Source organism: Amia ocellicauda, chromosome 4 (genome assembly GCF_036373705.1).
Source record: "Amia ocellicauda isolate fAmiCal2 chromosome 4, fAmiCal2.hap1, whole genome shotgun sequence".
Taxonomy (NCBI): domain Eukaryota; kingdom Metazoa; phylum Chordata; class Actinopteri; order Amiiformes; family Amiidae; genus Amia; species Amia ocellicauda.
This window is the reverse complement of record NC_089853.1, coordinates 42,778,314-42,803,672: the sequence shown is the minus strand read 5'-3', so window position 1 is coordinate 42,803,672 and position 25,359 is coordinate 42,778,314. Positions and strand designations below refer to the sequence as shown.

The window sequence follows — 25,359 nt, the reverse complement described above, 5'->3', positions numbered from 1 at the left end:
TACTATGTTAGGTTTTCACTGCTTGTTATCATGCAGAGGTGATAATCACATACAGTATTAACACACACACGTATTTAATATGTTTATGTAACAGTCCCCATACAAATACACCAAAAGAAACTGAACATGGAATTGCTATATCACACTCGCTGAGAAATGATTTTCAGGAGTGACATTTTCAATTGTTAATTTAAAGATGATAAAATAAGTCATTACTTGACTCATTGAGTAATATATATATATATATATATATATATATATATATATATATATATATATCACTTAGCATTTATATGTCACTTGAGATTGAATGCTGACCTTGACCAGCAGTGTTAGATGTATAGCTGGCAACAACACTTACCCGCTGCGCGGGAGCGGCACCTTACCTTCGACAGACCTCCCACTTCCAGATAAAAGCAGATAATGAACACATTCCATGTGACCCACAGAGCTGTCCAGATAGCGTACTAGAAGGAGAGAAAAAAAAGCATAATAAAATAAAATGATGGGTGAGGTTAAAGCACTACAAATAAATCAATACGTGACATGGAAATCTACAGAGAGACGGCTCAGCTCGAGCTCCCAGGCTGGCCGGCTGTGTTTTTAAGACCAGCTCACACACCGGCTGTGTGGGGAGCAGGACGTCTTTGGGGGTTGTTGTCCATGGACTAGTGTTGTTTGTAAGGAAGCTTTCAGGAGAATACAAATGCTCACACAAATGCCAGCTTTACAGCTTTAAATGGGACTCAGGCGTTGGCATGTAAAAGCCCAACCAATTTCAATTTCACAGAACGAAACCAGCCGCAGTGTTTGTGTGCGCGGGCCGGGGAACCATGCTTGTGTTTGTGTGTTTATTTATTTACTCTTTGCTACTCCAAGCTGTGACTAATAACATTAACTCAGTCACTTTTCCAAACTTTCCAATATCCTGAAAGATTAAGCAATAGAGAGGCAATCATCAAAACATGTTTTCTATTTATGTTTGCCCACATGCCTCTGAAGTATAAAAAAAGAGTTACCCCTCCACAGCAAGAGCTCCCAAAGAGGTCAAGGTCTTTCGTATGAAGATGAAGTGTTAAAAAGAAACCCTGCAGTTCAGTGAGACTTCATCACCATGAGTTGTTGACTACATGTAACATCAGTCACTATGGAACTGCCCTACAGTGTAACACACAGCCTCCTGTGTATTGGCAAATTGAAAGAACATGTTCTCATTACGATGCTGTTTATTGCTTGTAATAACAGTTTGGGATATCGCATTTTAATAATTTCCTTTTGAAGTTCTGCTTGAAGAAATTAATTGAACCGTGTTTGCTTATGCAAATTGAGTTTGCTAATAGTGTCATGTTGTTTGTGTCAAACAGAAGACCATTGTTTGCTAATTCTCCATATTGTTTGTCAATTACAACTAATTAGCAGAGTTCTTTAAGACAAAGCTTAAGGCTCAATTTATGTGAGGCATGCAGCTTTGTGGTAAAACTAAAGTGACAAACAGAAAACCAATGCCATACAATTAGTGGAAAACATGTCGCAGTCCATTCTGTGTACTTCCTACATTTTGTTTTAGATCATTTATTCATTACGGTTTACACAATTTCTCATGAAGACCTATTACATTTTGAATAAAATTAATCCCATTAGTTAATTATAAGACAAATTCATTTGAATATAGTATGTAAATATTGACTGGAACAACTTAAGCATGTTCTGCCTGTTTAAAAGGTTATACACATGATAAAGAGTAAAACTATAAAACAAGACCATCTATACATTAATATCAGTACCCTTGCAAATCAGTATCAACTTTAACAAGGTAATTTATCAAGATCCATTAAATAAATTACATTGCAATGAATTAAGACCTGATATGTAAAAACTACGATTTTAAAACAATACATTTTTTAAACACTGCAAGACATTTAGAAAACATTATGCACTGCCAAAAATTCAAATTGATAAAAGGACATCACATAGCCCAGGTCAACAACACCAAGTTGCTTGGATGGTAAAGCCTCCTTGTTGTGCAGTGGGAAGATTTAAGAGGGAATGGTCACTGAAAGCGAAAATAAATGAGGTTGTCATCCCTCTGAAAAGCATGCAGAATATAAAGAAGCAAAATCGGCTGTACTTTAGCTGTTCAGACTTTAGCCAAGAAGGAAACAGAGTGTATTAGAAGGACTGACAAAAAGCCCTGCCATTTCTAATGTTCAATAATCTGCAGAGAACAGAAATCCTTCAGATGTTAATAATTGTGTTGTAGGATTAAAAAAAAAACACACACATGCATACTTGGCCAGTACTTCACAGGCATCATTAATTCCATAATTACATGGTATATGAAGAAAGTATATGGGCTTGCTGTGAGTGAGCCTGCGACGCCGATATGGCTTCTCAAACATGTTTAAATCCCCATGCTGAGGAGCTGGCCTTTGCAGCTCAGTGGTGCACCTGAGATGGCATTTGGACTCGGTCTGACCCCCACACACTCCGACAGCGGGTTTGTGTTAATGAGGGTAAACACTTTATTTTTTAAAGGACTGCATTATCTAGCTAAATCAACACACTCGTACATGCACGTATAGGTGTGTATCCAACACAGCGCTTTGTAGCCGCTGTCCTTCAACTACAAGTGTGTGGAATATCTGGTTGACAGGTGGGTTAAAGGACAGGTTTAAATTAAGAGCTGTAAACCTGTGACGGAAAATAACCGCGTTGTGTAACGTCTCCTAGAAAACAGGACTGAAACACTGAGCCGTGAGGACCTTGTGACAAATGCCTCTCGTAGCTTGTGAGTCGCACCACTTACCACGACGATGTAGCGAGGCCTGTATTGGATCGTGCCAAACAGTCCCAGGATGACGATGATGATGTGGAAGAAGTTGGCGAGGATGGGCGCCCACTGATAGCCCAGGAAGTCGAACACCTGTCTCTCCAGAGCTGCCAGCTGCAGACGAGAACAACACAACTGTGAGCAAGTTTAGAACAAACAGAATTCTCACAGAGTCTGCATCTGTTTATGGTGTGTGCGATTTATATGATGTGCTGATTTATTTTTTTCTGCGTTAAACTTACATTGGAATTGCATTATTCCCTGTTGTATCGTGCTTCTTGGTAAAGAACTATGATACGGCATTCAATAAAAGTATCCTGGGTCGAAAGTATAGCCTAGAGGACAGGATACCCTTTATAGCCGGTAGGGAAGGTTAGTAAGAGGGAGGTCTTGCATTGTATAGCAATTCTAAAGTCTGTGCCGAAGCTATTGAGAAAAATATTGCTCTAAATAAAATGGACACAGAAAAAATACTTTCCACAAAAAAAAAAAAAAAAACATCTTCAGGATTGTTTCTCAATTGTTTTCTGCTGGTAGATATCATCCCTGTCCTACTCAGTCATTAATTCAGAACAGCAGTCTAGTGTCACGCTGCAGTAACTCAACAACCCCTCCACATCCTACAGGTGCTGCAATTCATTTTTAACACAAATAATTAAATCCACCTCTTAACTCGGTTACGTATTTGCATTCGTTTAATTAGCATAACATTTGAAAACATTATGGCTGTTCTGGAGAAGAACACGCGTTCAATTAACCTTCAGTCAAAGCAACACTGCATTTCAGGTAGCAAAGTGATGCATCATGACATTCTCGCATGAAGGAGTGGGTTTACACCATTATAAATTAAAACAAAACACATTCTGACCTTCTGATACTTTTCTTTATTATAGTATTCATACACAGCGGTGCACAAGGTGAGGCTTGTAATGAAATGTAAATGTTTGCACTGCATAAGAGGCTTAAGCACAGTGAATGAAACCTGAATTGAATGAAATAAGATTACAAAGGACTACAAAAATCTTAATCGGTCTTGACTAAATTAACTAACTATGTATGCAATGGAGAATATGGCCAGAATATGCAGAATAAGTGGTGTACTGGAAGAGTTCTTAAATAATTGATTTGAATTCTTCCCCCGATTAAATGATTAATCGAATATTTTTATTTTTATTGCCATTAAATAATGACACCCAAACTAGATTGCATTCTGTAATATTACCTCTACAGTATTAATTTGGTTGTCATACTCTGTTCATGTTCTCTTTCCAAATAGGAAAGTATTTATCAAACTTTTCAAAAAACCATGACATCACTTTTCATTTAACTTTCACAGAATAAACAGTTTTGCCTTAATAGCTCCAATTTGCTTTAACTTTGCACATAACACTTAAAAAAAGCATTTTATTTTAAAGCTTCCAACATCGTGCTTCTTTAATGGCAAATACTAGAGTTCATATTTTTAGTTTTCAATTCATTTTGGCTTGTACACCAAGGAAAGATGAATCACATAAGGTTTCCCATTTGCTAATCAGCGTGCACTACAAGTCTTATCTACAGAAAGCCAATGATGACCTACACATAATCAGTTTAATAAGAGAATTTGTGGCTGAAATCAAACTTCCGATTTCCCATTATACTGTCCTATTTCAAAAAGAATGCCCAATTCACAAATCTAAGCAAAACAATGAATCCAGTGCAATGAGTCTGTGAAAAACATGTAATTTTTCACCCCCTCTTCTTACTGAATAAAAAATAATGCAATTCTACTTCCCTGCACACCTGAAACAATCCTTTAGTATCATAAAGTGGCCATCTATCTAAAAACAACCGACAGTTGTTAAGTATTCATGGCGTTGCTACAGCTCTTCCGTTCATGTCACCGGTAAACATTTTGAACGCATTATAAAACAGGTTTGAGTGCAATCTTTTCAAGGCAAGTGTCTCCATCGAATACTGAATTATTTATGCAGGGACTATGCACCAGCATAACATAGTACCCAACCTCTGTAAGTGCTAAAAACAAACAGATTAATCCACCTTTATTGCACCTCAACTGGATACCGCATAGTCCTGGGTCAGCAAAACACAGACAGACTAGTAAGCCGCTTTCCTAAGCAAAGTGCTAATGATACACATTGCCGGTTGATATGCATTATCATTGATTACTCTCAGTCACAGCACTTGAGATTCAAATTTTTATTCCAATTATCTGCCCAGCAAGAACAGTCAACTCATGCAAACTTTGTACCGATCAGTCAATTGTTAAAAAGGTGTGTTTAGTTTGAGGTGCTTTCTATTGAAATATTCTATTCAAAACCCAGCAGTTAATTGAATTGGAGGTAATGAGTTCTTAACTACCTAAGTGAACTATTTGTTTAATTAATTGGTTATAAGCAAGCAGGTTAAAGATACTCACAAAACCTGCAGGTTTTGACCTTCCCAGGCCAGCCTTCAGGCATGCCTGCTTAAAAGCTTTAATGAGATGTATTTTAGGGAGTAAATGAGAATGCTGATAAGGGTGAAAGTGTACAAAACTGAAAAGCCAAGGGAGCAAAAACAGCACAGCACCACAGGGAAATATGGCAACCAGACCCCTGATCTCAGCGATATACAGAGTGGGGGAATTCCAAGAAACATAGCACAGTGCCAAGATATTTCACAAGCTATCTGTAAATGTTTTTTTGATTATTCATTCCATAAGGAGTCTGAAACTGAGGCTTGCATGAAAACAATCATTTGAAGGCTTAAACTGTACAGAATTCTGCAATGCTTTATCAATTTGTCTTCAAGAAAGCCAACACGCTTTCCTCGCACTGAACCACATGAAGAAATCCTCAAAGGGATATCAGGAGAAAAGGTGTTAACAACCAATTAATTTGCACAGGGTTATCAGTTTCTAAATGGCCTCCATAAATCAGAAGAGATCCCCGAGACAAACAATATGCTTGGGTGGCTGTGTGCAATTAAAATTCACAGTGCGCTGGAAAGATAAAGACTGTAGTTTCTCCTTTGCAAGACGATCTCTAACATGAATGGGAAGAGGATGAATGCAGAGGGTGATCACAGAGGTAAATTACTCGAATGGCAAAGACACACACAGAACCCTCACAAACAGAATAAAATATGTGAATGGGTTTCTCCTGCCACAGATCATAGGTACACTAAAGTTGTGCAACCAATTACTAATAAAAATGTGGGTTCATCTCAAAACACTTACACCAGACGACCAAATGCTGAATATAATACTGAGCCACACAAAGACCAGCGATAGGGTGTAAAACCAAACCAAAATAAAAAGTACTTGTGCTCCAGGTGTGCTCCCTTTATGCAGCAGCTCGGCCAATCAGGGGAGTCCTGTGAGTCAGGTGCTCCTGTGAGTAAGCGGATTCATTCCCCCAGGTTTCTGGGGGATCTTGTGTGCCATTCCTGTTGGCCATTTTGGGCACCAATCAATTAATGAATTACTGAAGTGGCATAAAACTAGAAGAAGACACCAGAAAACAATATATTTCCAAATTATTATTATTATTATCATTATATCTTCTTTGGAAGAGGAACAGTGTAAATGGGACAGCAGTCTCCATTCTTTCAAACCACAATCTGACAAGAAAAGATTGCGTAGCTGTGCTGAACGATGACACTGAAGTGTGTCCCGTTTAACGCTTTCAGCTCCGCCCTGCACCCTACGCCCTCGCTCACTCAAGTATACACTCTGAGATGTCAGCACAATGTCACACAAAGTGTACGCTTGTCGAAGGGTCTAGGAGGCAAATGTGCGATTTGGGACGCAGCCATAGTTTACCCATGCAACCGGTTATGACAGCATGTACTTGGATGTGAGCGAGCTAAAGACCACAGACTATAGACTATATTCCTAATGTCTAGTTTAACTGCCACGAGTCCAAACATCTGACTAATTACATTCCCTCTGAAATGATATTTTAATTACAGCACAAGAAAGTTTTTATGATGAATCAACGTTTTTGAAACGCAATAATGAAGTCGAAAACCGTGGAGGAGAAATTCATCTTTAGGTATTTCTTTTTTGAGGAGAAAAAAAAAAAAAAGCTTACAGCGCCACATTTATCATATGAGATGGAGGCGGAAGCATTGGAAATGGGTTTCATTTATATCATTCAAAAAAGAAACTGTTCTATGACAATAAATATAAGATCATTAAATGCATTACAGCAGCAAAGTGTCGGAATGGCACTGCAAAGTTAGATATGGCACATATCGCATATTCGCATCTATTTTGTCTGAAGAAGAAAGCGGGTCTTTGAGTAGAAGAGCTTTCACAGGAACACAAACACAAAGTATTCTGCAGAAACACAAGGCATTTCAAATATGTATTAAGTTGAAACCAAACAGAAAGCTAAATATTTATGAAAAGAAACGTGTTATCATAGTACTTTCTACTCATACTAGATTAATGTGGGCTGAGAGAGGCAACGGACATGGCTCTGAAGCAGTATAAGGCATCATTTTTACTTTAAATCCAATTTGTATTAGCTCTCTTTTATAGGTCATTACACCCACAGAGATAGAGAGGCTAACGTGTTCATTAAAAAAAAGCTGAAGCAGTACAAATGGAAATTAATACATTCATATAGAACTGTATATGGCTCTTGGTCAGTCTTCTCCAGATCATGGGGACCAGCATGTTTTATATGTTCATAAATCATCAATGTAGATGTGAAAATGGTTAAACTGGTTCAGATAAGTGAATATTACCTACGCTCAGGCACAATGGATATGCTGCACTGACAGGAAATAAGTCCAGGTTTCTATGAATCTTTTTCCAGTTAATAAATCTCAAATACAAAAGTAAAAAAATGTTAACTATATTATTGTTGATATGTATTGGCTCTACGGATTTTTTTTGTTCATTTAACTATTTTTGTGTGTAAAAGACTCACACATTAAGCATGTCAAAGATAACCACATTGAAAACTCAGAGTTGTGCTAATGACAAGATAGTGTATTGGGTATCAGTCTCTAACTTCAATAGACACAGCTGAGTGCATGTGTGATAAGGTCCGTGCAAGAGATTTGCTTTACATTAGGTATCAGTGGCTCCCGATTCAATAAAAAGAAGAAAGAAAAAAAAACTCAATGCAACCACAGTTCCTAAGTGTAATGATTCAGCACAAACCTGTCAAAGATAATTCTGTACTGAAATGAAATAATAAAATTCTCTTTCCACTTCACAGCTTTGAGGAGCTGGGTCATTGAAAACCTTTTCTGGATCTTTTTGTATTATAAATTACAGTGCAGTGCGGTTTCTCAAAGCTCTTGACTAAGTACATCTTGGCTAAACCAAGAACAATCTTTCCATTTCACTGAGAGAGACCCATCAATTAACTAGATAGTCCTGAAAATTAAAATGTCTCAATCTCAGGAAAAATATTTGTAGAAGTCAAGACATTTCAAGTCAACATTTCAGCCAACTAACCAATGTTTTAGACCACATGAGTCAATTTTCATCTTGCGAAGGAGGGGGGGAAAAACCCTATGGAATAAGGCTTTAGTTTGTGTCTTAAATGACAGCTGGATACACACTGATCTGCTCGGCTGTGCTTCACACCTATGGAGGGTGAAGCAGGCAGCTAGGAAGCCAGCGGTACTGATAATAAAATGAAGAATCACTGTTGTAGCAGGAAAAAATATATATATTTGTCTAAGTATAAAACAAAATTGAAATTCTCATAGAGAACAATAGTCTTACAGTATTACCCTGCCATAGCCAGCGGCTGTCACTGTTTTATATTCTCTACCTGATGTTTCGGATTTCATATTCAAACAAACACTGGAATCAACCCCCAGTATGGTTAAACGTGTGGGCCAAGGGCAAGCAAGATTATCAAACAGAGATTACTCAGCCCTGCTAATATAGAAAGACTTATCAATTATATGACTTGGATATATCCTACTCTCCCTTTCCCTGTTAGTTTCTTACATACTCTAATTTCTCGCTTCTAATTCATCAGCACATTACAGTGAATAAACTCAAGGTAATTGATTAACCTGAAATGCGACATAATGCTTCTAATGCGACTCCTCTCTGCTACATCTTAAACATTAGATTACCTAGGGTTACCATCTGGCCTGTAATCCCCGAGGTACAGGGAGACAGCACAGGTTTTTAAAAGTCACCCCTAAACTGAAGGAAATTAATGTGCATTTAGGCTTTGCTGGTTTCTTATTGTTAATTACTGAGCAGCGGCATTACAAATCCAACAAACACCCTTCTGTGAAATAAGTTTTTGTTATTATTTTCAATATGCATGTATTTGAATTACCCATATTTAAAATGACACATCAATATGTATCTTAAACCGGTTTCTGGAATGGTTTAAGATACATATTGATGCATCTGGGCTACAGTGACCGAAAACAATGTCATGGCTTTGAGCAATTGGCATATCCTGCTTGTACTATAGTGCTTTTACAGAGTAGTCCTGCGGATTAATGGGCCTGATCTTGAACCCTACATTTACCCAGTTCGGGTTGAAAACATGTAGCACGTGCAAGTCAGTGCCCACTCCGGTTCGAACTGCCACAGCAATGCAACAGACACACTTCACCAAAAGACCGGCCTTGTGATGCGAGAGTTTCGTACACTACTGAATTCAGAGAGGGATTGCATCATTGCAAAGAGCCCTGTTACAAACACAGGCACCCAATTGTGTGTATTACCTTTGGAAACTGTAAATGACAGCACCGGTAATGAACACTGTGCAGTAGGTAAGCATCCAGAGTCAATCTTGAGGTTTTTGCATCCTGCCTGAAAAGCCAATATTTTGCAATGGGAATTGTTGCAAATTGAGATAAGAAAATAAGTGATATTATTTTTCACAGACTGCAGCCTCGCAGCCAGAATATGTTTTAGTAGTCTGGTATGATGTCTGTAATTAACAGTCTAATTGACTAATTGATCAAAAAAGCAGCAACCACATGTCAAACAGTTTTATGCAGTTTTATCAGTCAATTAGACACAGTTTCTTATTCTTGCAGAGCACATAATATCGGAGCACATCTGGAACAGACCATTTTACCTTTGATTTCTATGCAGCACGGAAGTCTTAGAGTATCATGCTCCATTACAATATGTTTAAATCGATGCCAAAGAGGAAGTAATTGATGTATCATGTTAATCATTTTATATAATTTCTTCCGGTGATTAATCAAAGCTTTCAAAATGACAAAGATCGTTGGCTGAGAATCGCACTGAAGACAGAAAAAAAAAAACATTTTTATCTGTTAGGAGTTAGGCTGTTTTTGACACCTTAAATGAAGACACACACTTCACAGCGTTAATCTTTAATACGGAGAGAAGCACAAGAAAGTGGGAAAACTGGATCATCTACCAGAGGGACCAATTTAAACCCCTCACGAGAAAGAAATGCTTTTAAGACTTGCTGAAATCTAGGGGAATGATTACATCTGTAAGTATTTTATCAAATCCAGCTCTGGATTAGGTCCTCATATCTCACCAATCATCTCCAGTAATGCACCTTTTTCTAAATGAGTTCTGTCATCGAACAGCTTGTTTTCCTTGTCCCCCCTTTTCCCCATACTGCAAACCAGAAAAGGGCTTCTAATACATACACAGTAAGTATGACCATAATAATGCAAAATATTCCCAGGTTTGAAAGGCTAATGGAAAAAAGTTTCAGGGCGTGCAAATACAGTGTGTGGCATTCAAGTCAATTCTCACAACAGTAGGTTTAATTCATTTTACTTGTTTGGCATCCGTGTCTGATGAACCCGTAATTATTAAGAGGTATTATCAGTAAGAAAAAACATGTTTCCGCAAAGCAATGCAGTCTTAGATTTCAGAGCACCACACCCTACCATAAAGAAGGACATTGTGTTTTCCAAAGCCATTAAAAATACTTGAGTAAGACTGTTTAACTCTTGAAGCAAACAACAGTTTACCTTTACTCAGTGGGTTTCAAATTGAAAATATCTTTTTCGAGATATTACCCTCAACAGTTACATTGGTTCTCCCCTAAACACCACTAAAACATGCATTCTGGGTTTATATAGTTCTCCCTTTATTCCAGGATTGAAAAATATAACTTTTAAAACATGTTTTGTCGATGCCAAAAGAGCTCGAAGTTGCATTATGAAAAATGTAACAATTCAGCATTAAAATTGATAAAAACAAAACACTGGGTCCAACTTTAGCAGAACTAATTGAATGTAAAATGCTATTTGTTCCAGTGTCCCATTAAACATACCAATCATAAAATGTAAATAGTCTACAGATAAGTGTTATAAAGTCTTGTTTTTTTGTTTTGTTTTGTGTAGGGAGGGGGAGATACATCATTTGCCAAAGAAAGATAGAAAAAAAGGATTATAGATCCGCAGAATTGCTTAATAAAGCTTAATCCTCCAAAGATCTGCATCACTACATTGTGCAATTAAAGAGTTTCTATTAAAAATGACAAAAGCCATTTTTTTTCATAAATATCCTGCAGCACATTGAGCACCAGTGTCAGGCAGTTCACGGCCAGCCTCAAATCTTTCACAGCAAACAAATGCTTTCCTTATCCCAGATCTTAAGCCATATAATCTAAGCACACAGTGGCACCGGGTGTGAACAATGAATTTTTCAATCACAGCCACTTTTATTTAACACTATTCAAGCCTCCCCAATTAAATCCTGTGCTGGAAACGACTAAGTTCACCAAGTGCAAACAAGTTGGCCAATTAAAAGAAAAGTGACTTTGACACAAGAGGAAATATCGGCAGAAAAACACATCAGATCTGAAACTGCCTGGTTACTGCGATTGATTTAGCAAGAATATTGTGTTTCTGGTAAAGCTCTCACAGGGCTGAATTCAAATGCACTATATGTAAGTTGTTCTGGAGGCCTTTACTGAGATCTAGGAGGCTATTAAAAACCTGGAAATAAGCAAGAAATGTGTCTCTGACTTTATACTCCCACTCACCTCCCCTCTCCTTTAGAAAGTTATGGTGCACTTTCTTTAATGAGGCTTTCCTTGGGTTGTCATCCCTGAGTGTCTGCTAGATTCATTATGAATCATCTGAACAGCTTAAACTGAATACCATGCAAGAGGAAAATGAAATAATGTAATATCAAGTCTTCCACCTGCCTTTTATACTATGTTAAGGAAAAGATTACCATTAGCCTTATTTATACCGCTATAGCTGTGTCCTTAATGGGCCTCTTTAAGCTCGTTCAATGCCAACACACACACAGGCCTCAGTCCACACTGTCTCGTCTACGAATCTGTAAGGAACTGTCTAAGAATCTGGGAGACAAACAGCTGGTTTCTTATACTCCAATTAGCACTAATCTCGGACTACATTGATTTCCATAATGTTACGCTAGTCCAAGATTAATGCTCGTGACAGACTGTGAAACCTTCTGAAAAACATGCAAATGTGCTCATGAAAAGAGTGCTGGCTGCCAAAATCCTTCTGCTGAACATTAGCTGTGAACCGCTGATGTGGAGTGAGCACAAAAGAGTTACTATCTACGACTGTTAATTGCATCTCTGTTTGATGAGCCTTTTCTCAACCACTATAACAAGTTGGGGGGGAAAAACCCAGCTTGTTAATATGGTACAAGCTTCTCCAATCCGTTGTCTCTAATGTGAAACATCATTATTATCCTATAACACCAATATCTACACTCTTTTAATAATATCCTCCCACGCACTCTTGTTGTCAAAGAAGAGTTTCAGCTTTGAAGATCTGATGTATGATTCGAAGGAAAGAAACAAACAACTTGGCAGCTTCTGGCATAAAACAGTTATTGGCTTTACAGAGATGGGCAATCTGGATGAAAGTCATTTGTACCCGTCACATTTCAGTCTGCGTGATGAAGCAGTTTAATTGCCTAAACACTATTTCACAAACTAATACAGGGCACAAATAAAGAGAAGAAGTTTCTAACTATGGACGCTACATACAACTCTTTAATATTAAACTGATTATGAAAACCATGTGTAAGAAAGACTCTATTGCAAAAGGTGAGCATTAAATTAATTATTGGATTAGCAAAGTAATTGTTTGACTTGTTAGAAAATAAACATATTGGTGCTTCCTGGTCTAATTTACTAACTTAGAGTATTTCAGTTAACCAGAATGGATCCGAATCAGGAGTTGTAGTGGGTGTACAAGACTGACTGAAGTCTGCAGGCCAGTGGCCATCGTGTCTAAGAATGAATTTAGAGGGAAAGGCAACCAACACATGATTCATGAACAGGATCTTAAGCACCAGAAATGAGGTTGAACTTTACCAACCAACTCCACATGTTTTTGTTTTACCCTGAATTCAGAAAATGTAGATCCACTGCTTACAGATTTTTCGCTTAGAATTACTTTTCAGCTGCAACATATGCTAAGTTTACCTCCGCCCACGTCTCAGTGCAGAGTCAGCATATTTGCACCCAGTGCACACTGCTCTCTTAAACCAATGTAATAATGCCCCAGCTGCGCGCTTTGCATATTAATGACCTGGTAATGCACAGACATTAAGATTTTGTTCGGTACACACAGACGAGTTCATGTCGAGAAAAATAATTTCAGATATCTGCTGTCCGTTGGAATTACAGCCATGCGGTATACAGTCTGCTACATGAATCATTTATGGTATAAATTCTTGAAACGTGAAACCATATTAAGCAGAAGGAAAGGAACAGCAACATTATGCTGCAGAAAAAAACAAAAAAACCTTGACAGATATAATAAAGTGATAGGACAGATGGAGCATTTATGGCAATGGAAATATATACAGAATGAAACAATAATGCAGCTCTGTTCAGCAACAGCTTCTGAACAACAGGTCGGACATGACTTGATACGGTTCTTAACAGAGTTTGCTATTCGACTTCAGTGGGAATATCCCAGCCACGCTCCGGAAGACACAACCTTTCAGATACACCAGATAGGAAATTCGAATTCTGTTCTAATACGGCCTATTCCATATTCCACTTCTTAAGCATCTCCTAATTACCCCTGCAAACATATTCCAGTAAACTAAATGTGCTTCCTTATTTCCATTTCGAAATGTAAAGTCAACAATCTAGCACCCACCCCCCCCACCCATTTAAAGAAACATCCTAAGGAGGATTGTATGCCACCGCAGCAGTTTAATATCACCTCCCATATTCATGCAGCTCAATTTTTCCACAGGCACTGTCTTCTTAAGTCACCATGGTAACAGTCCCTTGGGGTCGAGTTGTCAAAAAGTGCTTACCCAAGACACCGTGCTCTACTCTCAAAGGTCACCTGCTTAATTGGTCATAGGGGGCTCCACAAGGCTCTCTTTATTTAATGTTTCAGACCGAAGTGATAAATCACCAGCTTAAATCAATAATTTAAACAAATTCAGGCCTGGCTCCCACTCATCACAGGCACAACCTGCGCCGGGCAGGGTGCAATAAAAGTAGCCGAGATGTATCTGCTTATTAAAATTTAACCACTCCCTACACACGGCAAAACAGTTGTCTTTGGACAGGCCTGACCTGCAAGCTGGAGTCAATATTTTTTATGCTCTGCACATACACCCTATTCATTCTCATACCATGTGAGCACCGATCTGCCCTTCCTTCACAATTTGTGCTTTTGATCCGTCCGTTTCTGTGTGCAGTTTTCCGTGACAAAATTAAACAATACATAATGAAAGCACAGACTGTGTACTTCTCATTTATAGCCCTTATATTATTTTTAAACATGGCTCTAGAAGAAAGCACTGCTTGCCTGGCTCTGTTTCAAGTACTCTCACAGTTTGAGAAATTTATTATACAAGAAGAAGAATCTCACTAAAATAAAATAACAATTAGTTGGACATGTCTACATGTTTTTGTTTTAATTCTGCAGGTGTTATTTTCTTGTCCGGAGGGAAATGTATGATTTTTGATGCACTACACCAAGTACACTCACTTTGCTGTCCATTTTGCAAGCAGGAATTGAAAAAATGATTCAAAAGCTACATGAACCTTCACAATCTGCAACTAGTGCCCTTAAAGACAGTGATAATACATTTGAAACGTCACAAAGGAGCATTTAAAGACTTTGCTTTTAATTTGAGTAATAGAATATTAAGCTAGGGAGAGTAAGTGTGTGATTTCCAAAGAGTGTTTCGACACGATTGTTCCTTAAGGCTAAGCTATGGTCTGAAATAGTTATGGGAAGGGTGGCATTTATGACCTTTTTATAGAAGAAGGAAGTTCACAAGAGGCTTTGATCCAGCAAACGGTTAATTTGCTCCCGGCTGCACTCATGTTATTCTGAGAATTTGTAATCATCTGTCTTTACGTGCATCTTTGATTTCGGCAAAAGAATCTTAAACTCCAACCCGTGCACTGAATACAAAAGTCATCTTCACGCAGAGCCATTTTACTTGCAAGGCAAATATCACAGCGAAATCCCCGGCCCTGTGCTTTGGATTTCTAATTACTATGCAGAGCAACTGAAAGCTGATTCTCAACATTCCTCGCAGGCCTTGGCTTATTCTACTGAGAATGTCAGGAGCTTCCCGGTTCCCACTAATCTTGCATTCCAGCGTTGCTTCTGGTAACCAAGGCCCTTCTTAGGCTATTCTGTAAAGGGAACAATCCTTCTCAAGTCAGCTTCAATTCTCTTGAAATAATGGGCATACTCTTTCAATCTGACCACCTAGCAGTCCAATTGGGAAAACGAGGAGCCCTGTCTCCAGTACAAAGCAAACTTTTCTAGCCAAGATAACACAAGAGGGAAATAGTATCACAGTTTCTGAAGACGGATTATGGCCCAAGCCAACTATACTGAGTGTGAGGAGGAGAAACGCAATGTTTACGACTGCATGGCAAAAAAGCGAGCAGAGGTAAAACAATCACAAAAAATTATATTCTTTTAACTCATTTTGAGCTTCCTGCCTGGTTGTGCAAAACATCTGCTTCAGCCTGAAAAATGTTTCTTTTTTAATGTCCATGTGATAAGTAAATGTTTATTCCCAGCCTTCCTTTAAGGTTAATAGTAAGACCTTATGCAGGAAAACATTGTATTTATCCAGCTACCATCTGTGTGCAGTTCATAGCCATTTTATTGCCTCGCTATAATTTTATTACATGCTTTATCGCTGTTCTGAATGCAAATGCACAATGTTCTTATCCTCCACCGCAGTACTTGAGCATTCTGTTTGAAAATGACCCAATTTAGAGAAAGGCGCTATAACCACTTATTGATTGCCTAGATGAGAGCTAAAGGTCACCCCTTTTATTGGTATTTAGTTTCTTGTCGGCCTTTTAGCTCCGTTTAATGTGCGTTCTTATCCTCGCATGAATATACTGGACACACTATCAAATCTGGGGCCGCATTTCTTCCCAGTCGACAGTTATAAACAAAACAACAAATAAATAAGCATGTCCTTGCTCGCAGAGATAAGCACCGCCGTTTCCCCCGTTTTGAGAAGCTAATTTCACATTGTTACAGCCGAGTGAGTCCTTGACGGCCAGCTCAGTGTGTTCCATCGACCATGTCTTGCTGAAGAAAGCAAATAAAAAGTAATCCCAACTTTTCACAGACAGTTTGGTCGCTGCATTACTAATGCGTTTACCACGGCCAGCACATCACCAGCGTGGGACGCACTAATACAAAACAGAACAAAAAGGTGTTCAGGGCGCCACAGGAGATGGGAAATGCAATAATATTCTTCGACTTGGCCACACAGAGTTTTCTGTTGTATTTGAAATACTTAAATTCAGCAAGATTGCCTACATTATTAAAACAACAATGAAAAAGGATCTCGACACCACACACCGTGAGTTGTCATATTTGTATGCCATTTTTGTGACTGTGGCGAGGCTTTTATTTATTGCTATATTACTATGGGCGGCTACAGTAATAATACTTAATGGCATAGGAGTGATATATGTAGCAGTCAGAGCTGAGCAGTGCTGGACAGAGACAGGTTGTGATTCACAGTGCTGCAGGGTGTGATAATTTGAACCTCTCCAACGATAATTTGTGATAGTCATGTAAACATTACCTGTGGAACATTTCTGATTTTACATGCTGGTTTTCCACAGTAAAGAAATATATGTACAGTGAGGGAAAAAAGTATTTGATCCCCTGCTGATTTTGTATGTTTGTCCACTGACAAATAAATGATCAGTCTATAATTTTAATGGTAGGTGTATTTTAACAGTGAGAGACAGAATAACAACAAAAAAATCCAGAAAAACGCATTTCAAAAAAGTTATAAATTGATTTGCATGTTAATGAGGGAAATAAGTATTTGACCCCTTCGACTTAGTAGGGTCAGACGTTTCTTGTAGTTGGCCACCAGGTTTGCACACATCTCAGGAGGGATTTTGTCCCACTCCTCTTTGCAGATCATCTCCAAGTCATTAAGGTTTTGAGGCTGACGTTTGGCAACTCGAACCTTCAGCTCACTCCACAGATTTTCTATGGGATTAAGGTCTGGAGACTGGCTAGGCCACTCCAGGACCTTAATGTGCTTCTTCTTGAGCCACTCCTTTGTTGCCTTGGCTGTGTGTTTTGGGTCATTGTCATGCTGGAATACCCATCCACGACCCATTTTCAATGCCCTGGCTGAGGGAAGGAGGTTCTCACCCAAGATTTGACGGTACATGGCCCCGTCCATCGTCCCTTTGATGCGGTGCAGTTGTCCTGTCCCCTTAGCAGAAAAACACCCCCAAAGCATAATGTTTCCACCTCCATGTTTGACGGTGGGGATGGTGTTCTTGGGGTCATTCCTCCTCCTCCAAACACGGCGAGTTGAGTTGATGCCAAAGAGCTCGATTTTGGTCTCATCTGACCACAACACTTTCACCCAGTTCTCCTCTGAATCATTCAGATGTTCATTGGCAAACTTCAGACGGGCCTGTACATGTGTTTTCTTGAGCAGGGGGACCTTGCGGGCGCTGCAGGATTTCAGTCCTTCACGGCGTAGTGTGTTACCAATTGTTTTCTTGGTGACTATGATCCCAGCTGCCTTGAGATCATTAACAAGATCCTCCCGTGTAGTTCTGGGCTGATTCCTCACCGTTCTCATGATCATTGAAACTCCACAAGGTGAGATCTTGTATGGAGCCCCAGACCGAGGGAGACTGACAGTTATTTTGTGTTTCTTCCATTTGCGAATAATCGCACCAAGTCTTGTCACCTTCTCACCAAGCTGCTTGGCGATGGTCTTGTAGCCCATTCCAGCCTTGTGTAGGTCTACAATCTTGTCCCTGACATCCTTGGACAGCTCTTTGGTCTTGGCCATGGTGGAGAGTTTGGAATCTGATTGACTGATTGCTTCTGTGGACAGGTGTCTTATATACAGGTAACGAGCTGAGATTAGGAGCACTCCCTTTAAGAGAGTGCTCCTAATCTCAGCTCGTTACCTGTATAAAAGACACCTGGGAGCCAGAAATCTTGTTGATTGATAGGGGATCAAATACTTATTTCCCTCATTAACATGCAAATCAATGTATAACTTTTTTGAAATACGTTTTTCTGAATTTGTTTGTTGTTATTCTGTCTCTCACTGTTAAAATACACCTACCATTAAAATTATAGACTGATCATTTCTTTGTCAGTGGGCAAACGTACAAAATCAGCAGGGGATCAAATACTTTTTTCCCTCACTGTATGTGTGTGTGTGTGTGTGTGAATATATATATATATATCGATCCACTGCTGGATGAAGGCTCCCCAAGATGTTTCCACTTGCTTCGATCTACAGCTTCTCTCCTCCATGTCACGCCTGCAAAGTTTATGATTTCATCTTCCCATCTTTTATGCTGTCGTCTTCTAGGTATTTTTTCTTCTCTTGAGAACCAATACAGTAGCTTCTTTTGTACATCTTTGATCTGTTCTTCTTGCAGTGTGTCTGGCTCATTGCAATTTTAACATTTTCACACACACACACACACACACACACAAACACATACACATATCTATAGATATAAATAAATAATGTTAATCATGAAGGGACATGAAATCCGAATGTGCATTGTACAAACAAACTAATTGCCATTCCAGAGTGCAGCAAAGTTCATGGCTGTTCTGGTTTTCCACATTAAAGATGCCAGGAGCAGTTTAACCTCTTGCAGCTTATGGAAATTGGATAAATGTGCCCCCAAACTGTAGTCTTCAAATTTCTCTTTGATAAGACCTCAAGCAGCATAAATATTACAGATAATCTTCTTGGCTTGCACCTATCAAAGCCTTCATCTTTCCGCCAATCCCCTGGAGCCGTTTCATACCAGGCTGTTCTTTACTATTGATTTATTTCATTTCCTATTTATTTATTTGTTTGAGCCTGGCTGGTCTTTTCTATTATGATTATGAGATCGTCCCAGACGGCCGTGTTGCAACTGAAGTCTCACAGCGGGGGGACACCATTACAGCCCACTTTCAAGCTGCCTAATCAAACAACAGTTGACCACAAGCTTAAAAATAGGGTCTAGTGTAGAAGCCATGTTTTATGTTAAAAAGGCAGAGGAGTAATATTTAAAATGTCCACATTGCTATTATCATGTCCCTGGTGCTCAGCTTGTATACTAGATTAGACAAAAAATTGACAAGATGGCCGTTTACTGTACTGGTTCCCAAATCATTCCTACCTAACAAAATGGGCTACAAGGACCATGATGGAGCATAATGCCAAGAACGTGAGGTCAGATTTCCGAAAAGCTGACCTCAATACTCAATGCTCCTGCAGGAGTCTCACTCCGTTATAGAGTGGCCAAAGCTGTCATGTCCAATTAAAAGACCACAACCATCAATCAGGGAATTCACTGGGGCTTTGTTCATTCACAGGCCAGATCACGACTGATGTACAGGCAGCCTTTCATATAAATGCTTATAATAACAGCAGTTACAAAGCCCTTGTGGCCCATTCCCCCAACCTTTCTACTTCTGGTTTGCCTATACATAACTAGAAAAGCCATGATCATAACCTCAATTACATGTAGCTGGTCCTTGAAGAAGAAACTCTATAGCGTACATATATTGGCTTTTATTAATCAATGCCATCAAAAAACTCTCCATCTCCTTATCTTTGGAAGGGGCCGAAGGAAATACTCAAAGTGAAAACACAACGTTAAACAACAAACTGAATTTGCTCAGGCATCTTGTTCGATCTCCAAGTTATTACGCTTCCATTAAACAGCAACCGCTCGGTTCTATTGTGAACGAAATCAAAGCCGTGCCATTAATGGAAAATACATTTAAATCAATAACAACTCATTATCTGCGGCTGATGGAGGGTTACTTACATTCCGTGCTCATTTCAAAGGCAACGCAATTCAATTAAAGCGAAGGGAAAAAATGTGATTGTTAAATCAGAAAACATTTAAAAAGACACGGCCCTTTATTCTGGTCAGGACACTGTGGTTTACAGACAGAAATTCTGTGGTCATACTTTCTTATTCCTTAATTATATGGTTTCAGATTTTGATAAATAGCACATGATATGCTGTTTGTCATGTATCCAATGATGGTTAAAGACTTTGTGATAAAAATGGATTTATGATCCCCCTTAAGTACTGTCAGTATTTGTTCTCTATCAGCTACCAGGAAACACCAATGGCTTTAGAACAATAGTTGCACTTAAGAAACACTCCCACGCACATTTACAACAAAACTTTTAGTACTGAACTGACTTTTACATCAGCTAGACCAAATCACCCAACAAGGACGTCGAAAATGTCATCTTTGAGTGTTTTTCCCCCACCAGAAGGCAGTACAGTTTTCTTTCCTCTGATCTCACACCTTACTGATAATCCCAAATATATTCCAATTCCTCACCGCCCTTCTAAATGAAACCAGAATAAACCGCACTCCTCTACATCTTACGCTGAGGTAGACATATGTTATGAAAAGTGGCCTGAAACTTACTAAATGTTACGCAGACCACAACGGCTAGTTGTGTAAGACTTTCTCCAGCACATGGTTACAGCACTTTTGCACGAACATTAAAATATTAACTATCCAAAATCAAAACAGCTTATGGTGACTATTTGCTGACCACCCTGAGCGATTTACGTGACACTTAACCAAATTTGTGCTTTGCTTTCTCGTTAGGAAAAGAAAACAGGTGGAAGCTTAGCGTGATATGAGATGTTTTATGAATATGGTCCTTCATGCTGCAGTTTTGCCTGCTCTTATGCACTTATCCCCCCCAGTAAACACATTCCAGGGACCTGCAGCTATTTCTACACAGCTGTTCTCAACATTTGGCTGCTGTCTTATCAATGGCTATAGAGTTTTTTTCTTATATAGTGTCAAAATAAGTGGGATATAAAACAAACCAACCGAACAAACTCTGAATCCACAGACCACCTTTCTTATAAAACACTAACTTTCCTTCGTAATTCTTCTGTTGCCAGTTTTCAACAATCCAACAAAAGTGGCTTAAGGGGCATTGGGAAAAAAAACAGACCTGCACAGGAGAAGGCAGGGTCATTAATTTCCCCTGAAAGAAGACTTTTTCCATCTATTCATCACCTGGACATTCACAGCAGTAATAGCTATGAAGCATGCAGCTTTAAGCACCAGGGCACAGGGGCTGATGGGGAATTACAGGAGATTAATGTGTGGACTTTTTTATACTGTTACTGTTTATACTGTTACCTGGCAATATTCTGTCTCTTTCCAAAACATTTCCAATCCATTATCAACCTTTTAAATGAATAACAATAATAATAAAATGAAAAAACATGATTAAATACTTCTCGGGTGAGTCACATTTTCACACTTTCGAATTAAAGTGGTTTAAAGTGGAAGAAAAGCAGAATTTAGGCCATAAACTGGAGGAGAGATAGGGAGGGGAGAAAAAACACACTTTACACTATGTACCAGGAGACTACTGTAGCAATTAATGCTCATTATATGTCAATTGAAAAGGAACTTCTGAGTTGAATGGGTTCGGAACGAGACAGCAAACTCCCCGAGGCGCTTTTGCCAGACGTGGGAAATAGCCTCCCCATACAGTGCGCAGAACAAAAGAGAGGAAAGAAAAAAAGCATATTTCATGAAATGTATTTTACAAAGGGCAAACCCAAAAGCAAATTCAATATCATTCATTCTCCACAAAGGGTTTTAAATCCCAACATCTGCTTAAACATTTTATTGCCAAAAGCTGCTTGTCTGGTAATTCCCACGATGACAACATTAACACTTTCAATTTGTCGAATTTCTCCTCAAATGTAACGTTTGTGTTTTCCTGTTGGTTCGGACTCTTAAAATAATGAGAAGACATTCTTACATGAATTGAACACATAAATGTGGGCTATTCAAATTTCTACCAGAGCTATTTATTTTGCTTGGCAGGGTCTATTACCAGCAGCTGACCACAAATGGGTTTCTACTGAATTTGCGAAAAGGATTGAGGATGACTTCATGTTATTTCCGTCTGTCCCAAGAGGCTGTGGGGTAGATAGCATGAAAACAAAAGACAATGTGGTCATTCTTAGCAGCCCAAAACTTTTCTCTGTCTCTCATGGATATATCAGGTAGTGTAAAGTAACTGGGGTTTGGACTGTGCGTGTGTTGACTATAGTCTTGTTACTTAGACGGGACCAGACATGTTAAAAGACACAAGAATGAAAGAAACCCATTACATTTACGAATTTGTATGCAAAATAACAACAGACGAATCGGCGTATCTACACATTTTGTCATTCTTTGGAATGTGCGCCTTCGAGGCAAACGGATATCCTCATACAATTATAAGTGCTTCTGGTTATTTTTTTAATTCTGTTAACATTTAAAAATATTTCGTCAGACGTAACCTGCTTTCCAAGGGAGTTAGTCTTTTATTGTGTACTTTATTTTTTGTTGTTTTGAAAGAACCATTTCCCCCCTGTACTTTCTCCTTTCAAAAATCAATATATAGCAGTTGCTCTTGTTGATAACTAATACTGGCATTAATACTTCATTATGCATCTATATTTAATGTTGCTTCAAACATTACATGAAACCTTCTCTCACAGATACCCTATTGCAATTGTTGTCACTTTTGTTCCAAAATTATCAAATTAAAAGAAACAAACAACTTGTCAAGCACAATGTTCTTGAAAGGAGAGCCATGATCAATCTGAAATCTGTAGAAAATCAGAATACAAAGGATAATTTATACCAAATATGAGAAAACCCAGTCTTTTGGTCATCAAGCAATTCAGATGGTTGTATATCTAGCAAAAAATAACTAACATGCCCATTCTTTGCTTTCTGTTTCTCCCCCGGCATCAAGTTAAGAATGAAGAGTTCAATTTTAAGCTTCGCTGTGTAAGAGTTTCCCATGAAAACCCCTTTAATGAGTTAAAAATGAACTTGTGACACTTCATTACTTCACGGGGTTCGTTTGAGTGCTATAATAGGTTTAGACTTGATGCTAAAGTTTTGTGCCGGGCATGAAAAGAGAGGAAACAATGGCAACGTCTTATTCATTGTGTGAGAGTGAATACAATAACTTTCAGTCCATTGCTCTTTTTTTTTTTTTAAGAGCCTTGGGATAAAATAAAATGCTATCCGCCTAAAAAAAGGGGAGAAATCACAACCCATTTCACAGTCCTTTCTGCTTAATTTAGATCCCACGTTCCCATGGCTTACAACCTTAACATCCAGGCAAAGCTGGGCTCCCCTTTCCACAAGGAAAATCAATCTCGGAAATAAGACGGTGCACCAATGTGTGCCTACCACTACAGGAAAAAAAAAAAAAAATGAAGGAAGCTCACGAGTTTTGCAGGTGTCATTTTGCACATCTAAGTCTGCGTGTGTACAGATGAAACACTTCATCATCCCATTTTATTGTCCTGACTTTCACTGTAACCTAAATAAATGCCTCAGCTTTGTGAAGAATGCATCTCAATATCAATGTGCTGACAATAATCTCTCCAAAATCCTTCTACTTTGGGGGACAGAAGGCGCGTAATTGACATTGTTATCAGAAAGACAACAGAGCCTCATCCAAACAATCAGCTCTATCTGCTTTATGACTCCAATATGTGTTCTTCCTTATTTTCTCTTGTATACAGTTACAGTAACACAGGACTTCAGAGAACAACTTCTACAGTTGCAAATTTGCTTGTAAACCTAGGTCTTAGTTGCATGTTTAAACCACAGTAGGCTATTGAACATCCACAATAGGTGTTTATTTTTACAGTGCTTATCAGGTTCATTTGCATATGCCACATTAGCATAGATTGTGCCACAATTGTGAGTGTTTGAAACCCTTGCAGTTGGCTCTCGCAATTCCCTGTATTGAGAGGGCTGAAGCATTGTTTAATCCCTACTCTACCTACAACCAAGTATTGAATACAACGCACTGGAGTAAAGGTTTGGGTATTAACTGAAAATATGTATGCATGCATGAATGTACTTGTGTTTGTACTTGCTTTTTTGTTGCGGTAATGAACACATATCCATAGAGCTAGCTAACCACCGATTAGGAACCGAGAGTGGATTTGACGCGTCCCCTTGGATGGGAAACCTCGGGTCAATCAAATGGTTATTGTGCTTAATATGGGCCCCACTGGTTTCCGAGTTATTGCCCCTTTAACGTCCAAGTCACCGCATGGATAGACTTCTTGCATTCATTAACTATTAACAAAAGTGAGTAGCACGCCAGCCACCAAGGTCTCCATGAGAAAGCCACCATCATACCCAAGTGAATCAACTCTTTCCACTGCATATCCCTGTCAAAACTGTTGTTTCAGTCCAAAAGGTAACCCACACACAAAGCACACTTTGAATACACGTGTGCTGTAATCCACTCCATGCTTTAATCATCTCACAATTGGAAACAAGATCATGCACAACTGTCCAAAGCATGTGAGAGGACTGTCCAGCTCCAGAAAAAGAGGCTTTTGCGCTTCTCCAGATCATGGCCAGCTTGGGGACTTGTTTCATTTAAAAACAGCCAAACAAAGCAGCATAACAAAAACACACAACAATAATAATAATAATAATAATAATAATAATAATAATAATAATAAAGGCTTGGCTTACCAGCTGAAAAGTGCAGAGGGTAATCAATGTGCATCGTCCAGTACAGCACCCCATCATCATATATAGCGACACAAACGTAGGGTGCTCCACAAATTCACAGTTCAAGACTTACAAAAGCACTGAGCTCCTTCCAACATAATATGAAGGCGTCAGAGTGAGCTCGGAGGAGGACGCGCAGTCTTTAAGCGCCGACTGCCCATGCTGGACCCATGTCCGCACAACTACAGCGCACAGCCGGGATGTGTCTGCGCACACGGCGCCTCCGCTGCGCTGCGCTGCGCTGCGCTGCTCAACTTGTGCCTGGATCCTGCACGCCGGGGTGGGTGTCCGCCGCAGAGAGGGGGGTATTGTTAAAGGGGCATGGGGCACATTTTTACCGTGGGGCATCCCCTCATTGCATACGTTTACACTTCAATAACACACACAACGTTCTTGCAACGGTGTAGCAACAAAACCCACTAGGTGGCTACAATGTTGTAGCAAAGCAAGATTGTTGGGCACAAAGATCAAATGCGTCAAGTTATGCCTCCCATTTAAAT

At 39.1% G+C, this 25,359-nt stretch overlaps 1 protein-coding gene across 2 annotated transcripts in view; it reads right to left on the bottom strand.

Annotated features, from left to right (window-relative positions):
* The window catches only part of LOC136748534 (sodium/potassium-transporting ATPase subunit beta-1-interacting protein 4), a 58,780-nt gene extending 33,675 nt beyond the window's left edge, over positions 1–25,105 (bottom strand). For both annotated transcript variants that reach the window (XM_066702375.1, XM_066702377.1), the window contains exons 1-3: positions 24,821–25,105; positions 2,807–2,944; positions 387–467 (exon numbers count right to left, since the gene is read on the bottom strand). In XM_066702375.1, coding sequence (XP_066558472.1) covers positions 387–467; positions 2,807–2,944; positions 24,821–24,880 — 279 coding nt within the window. In that variant the 5' untranslated portion in view covers positions 24,881–25,105. The remainder of the gene's footprint in view (positions 1–386; positions 468–2,806; positions 2,945–24,820) is intronic.
* Positions 25,106–25,359: the final 254 nt, after the last annotated feature.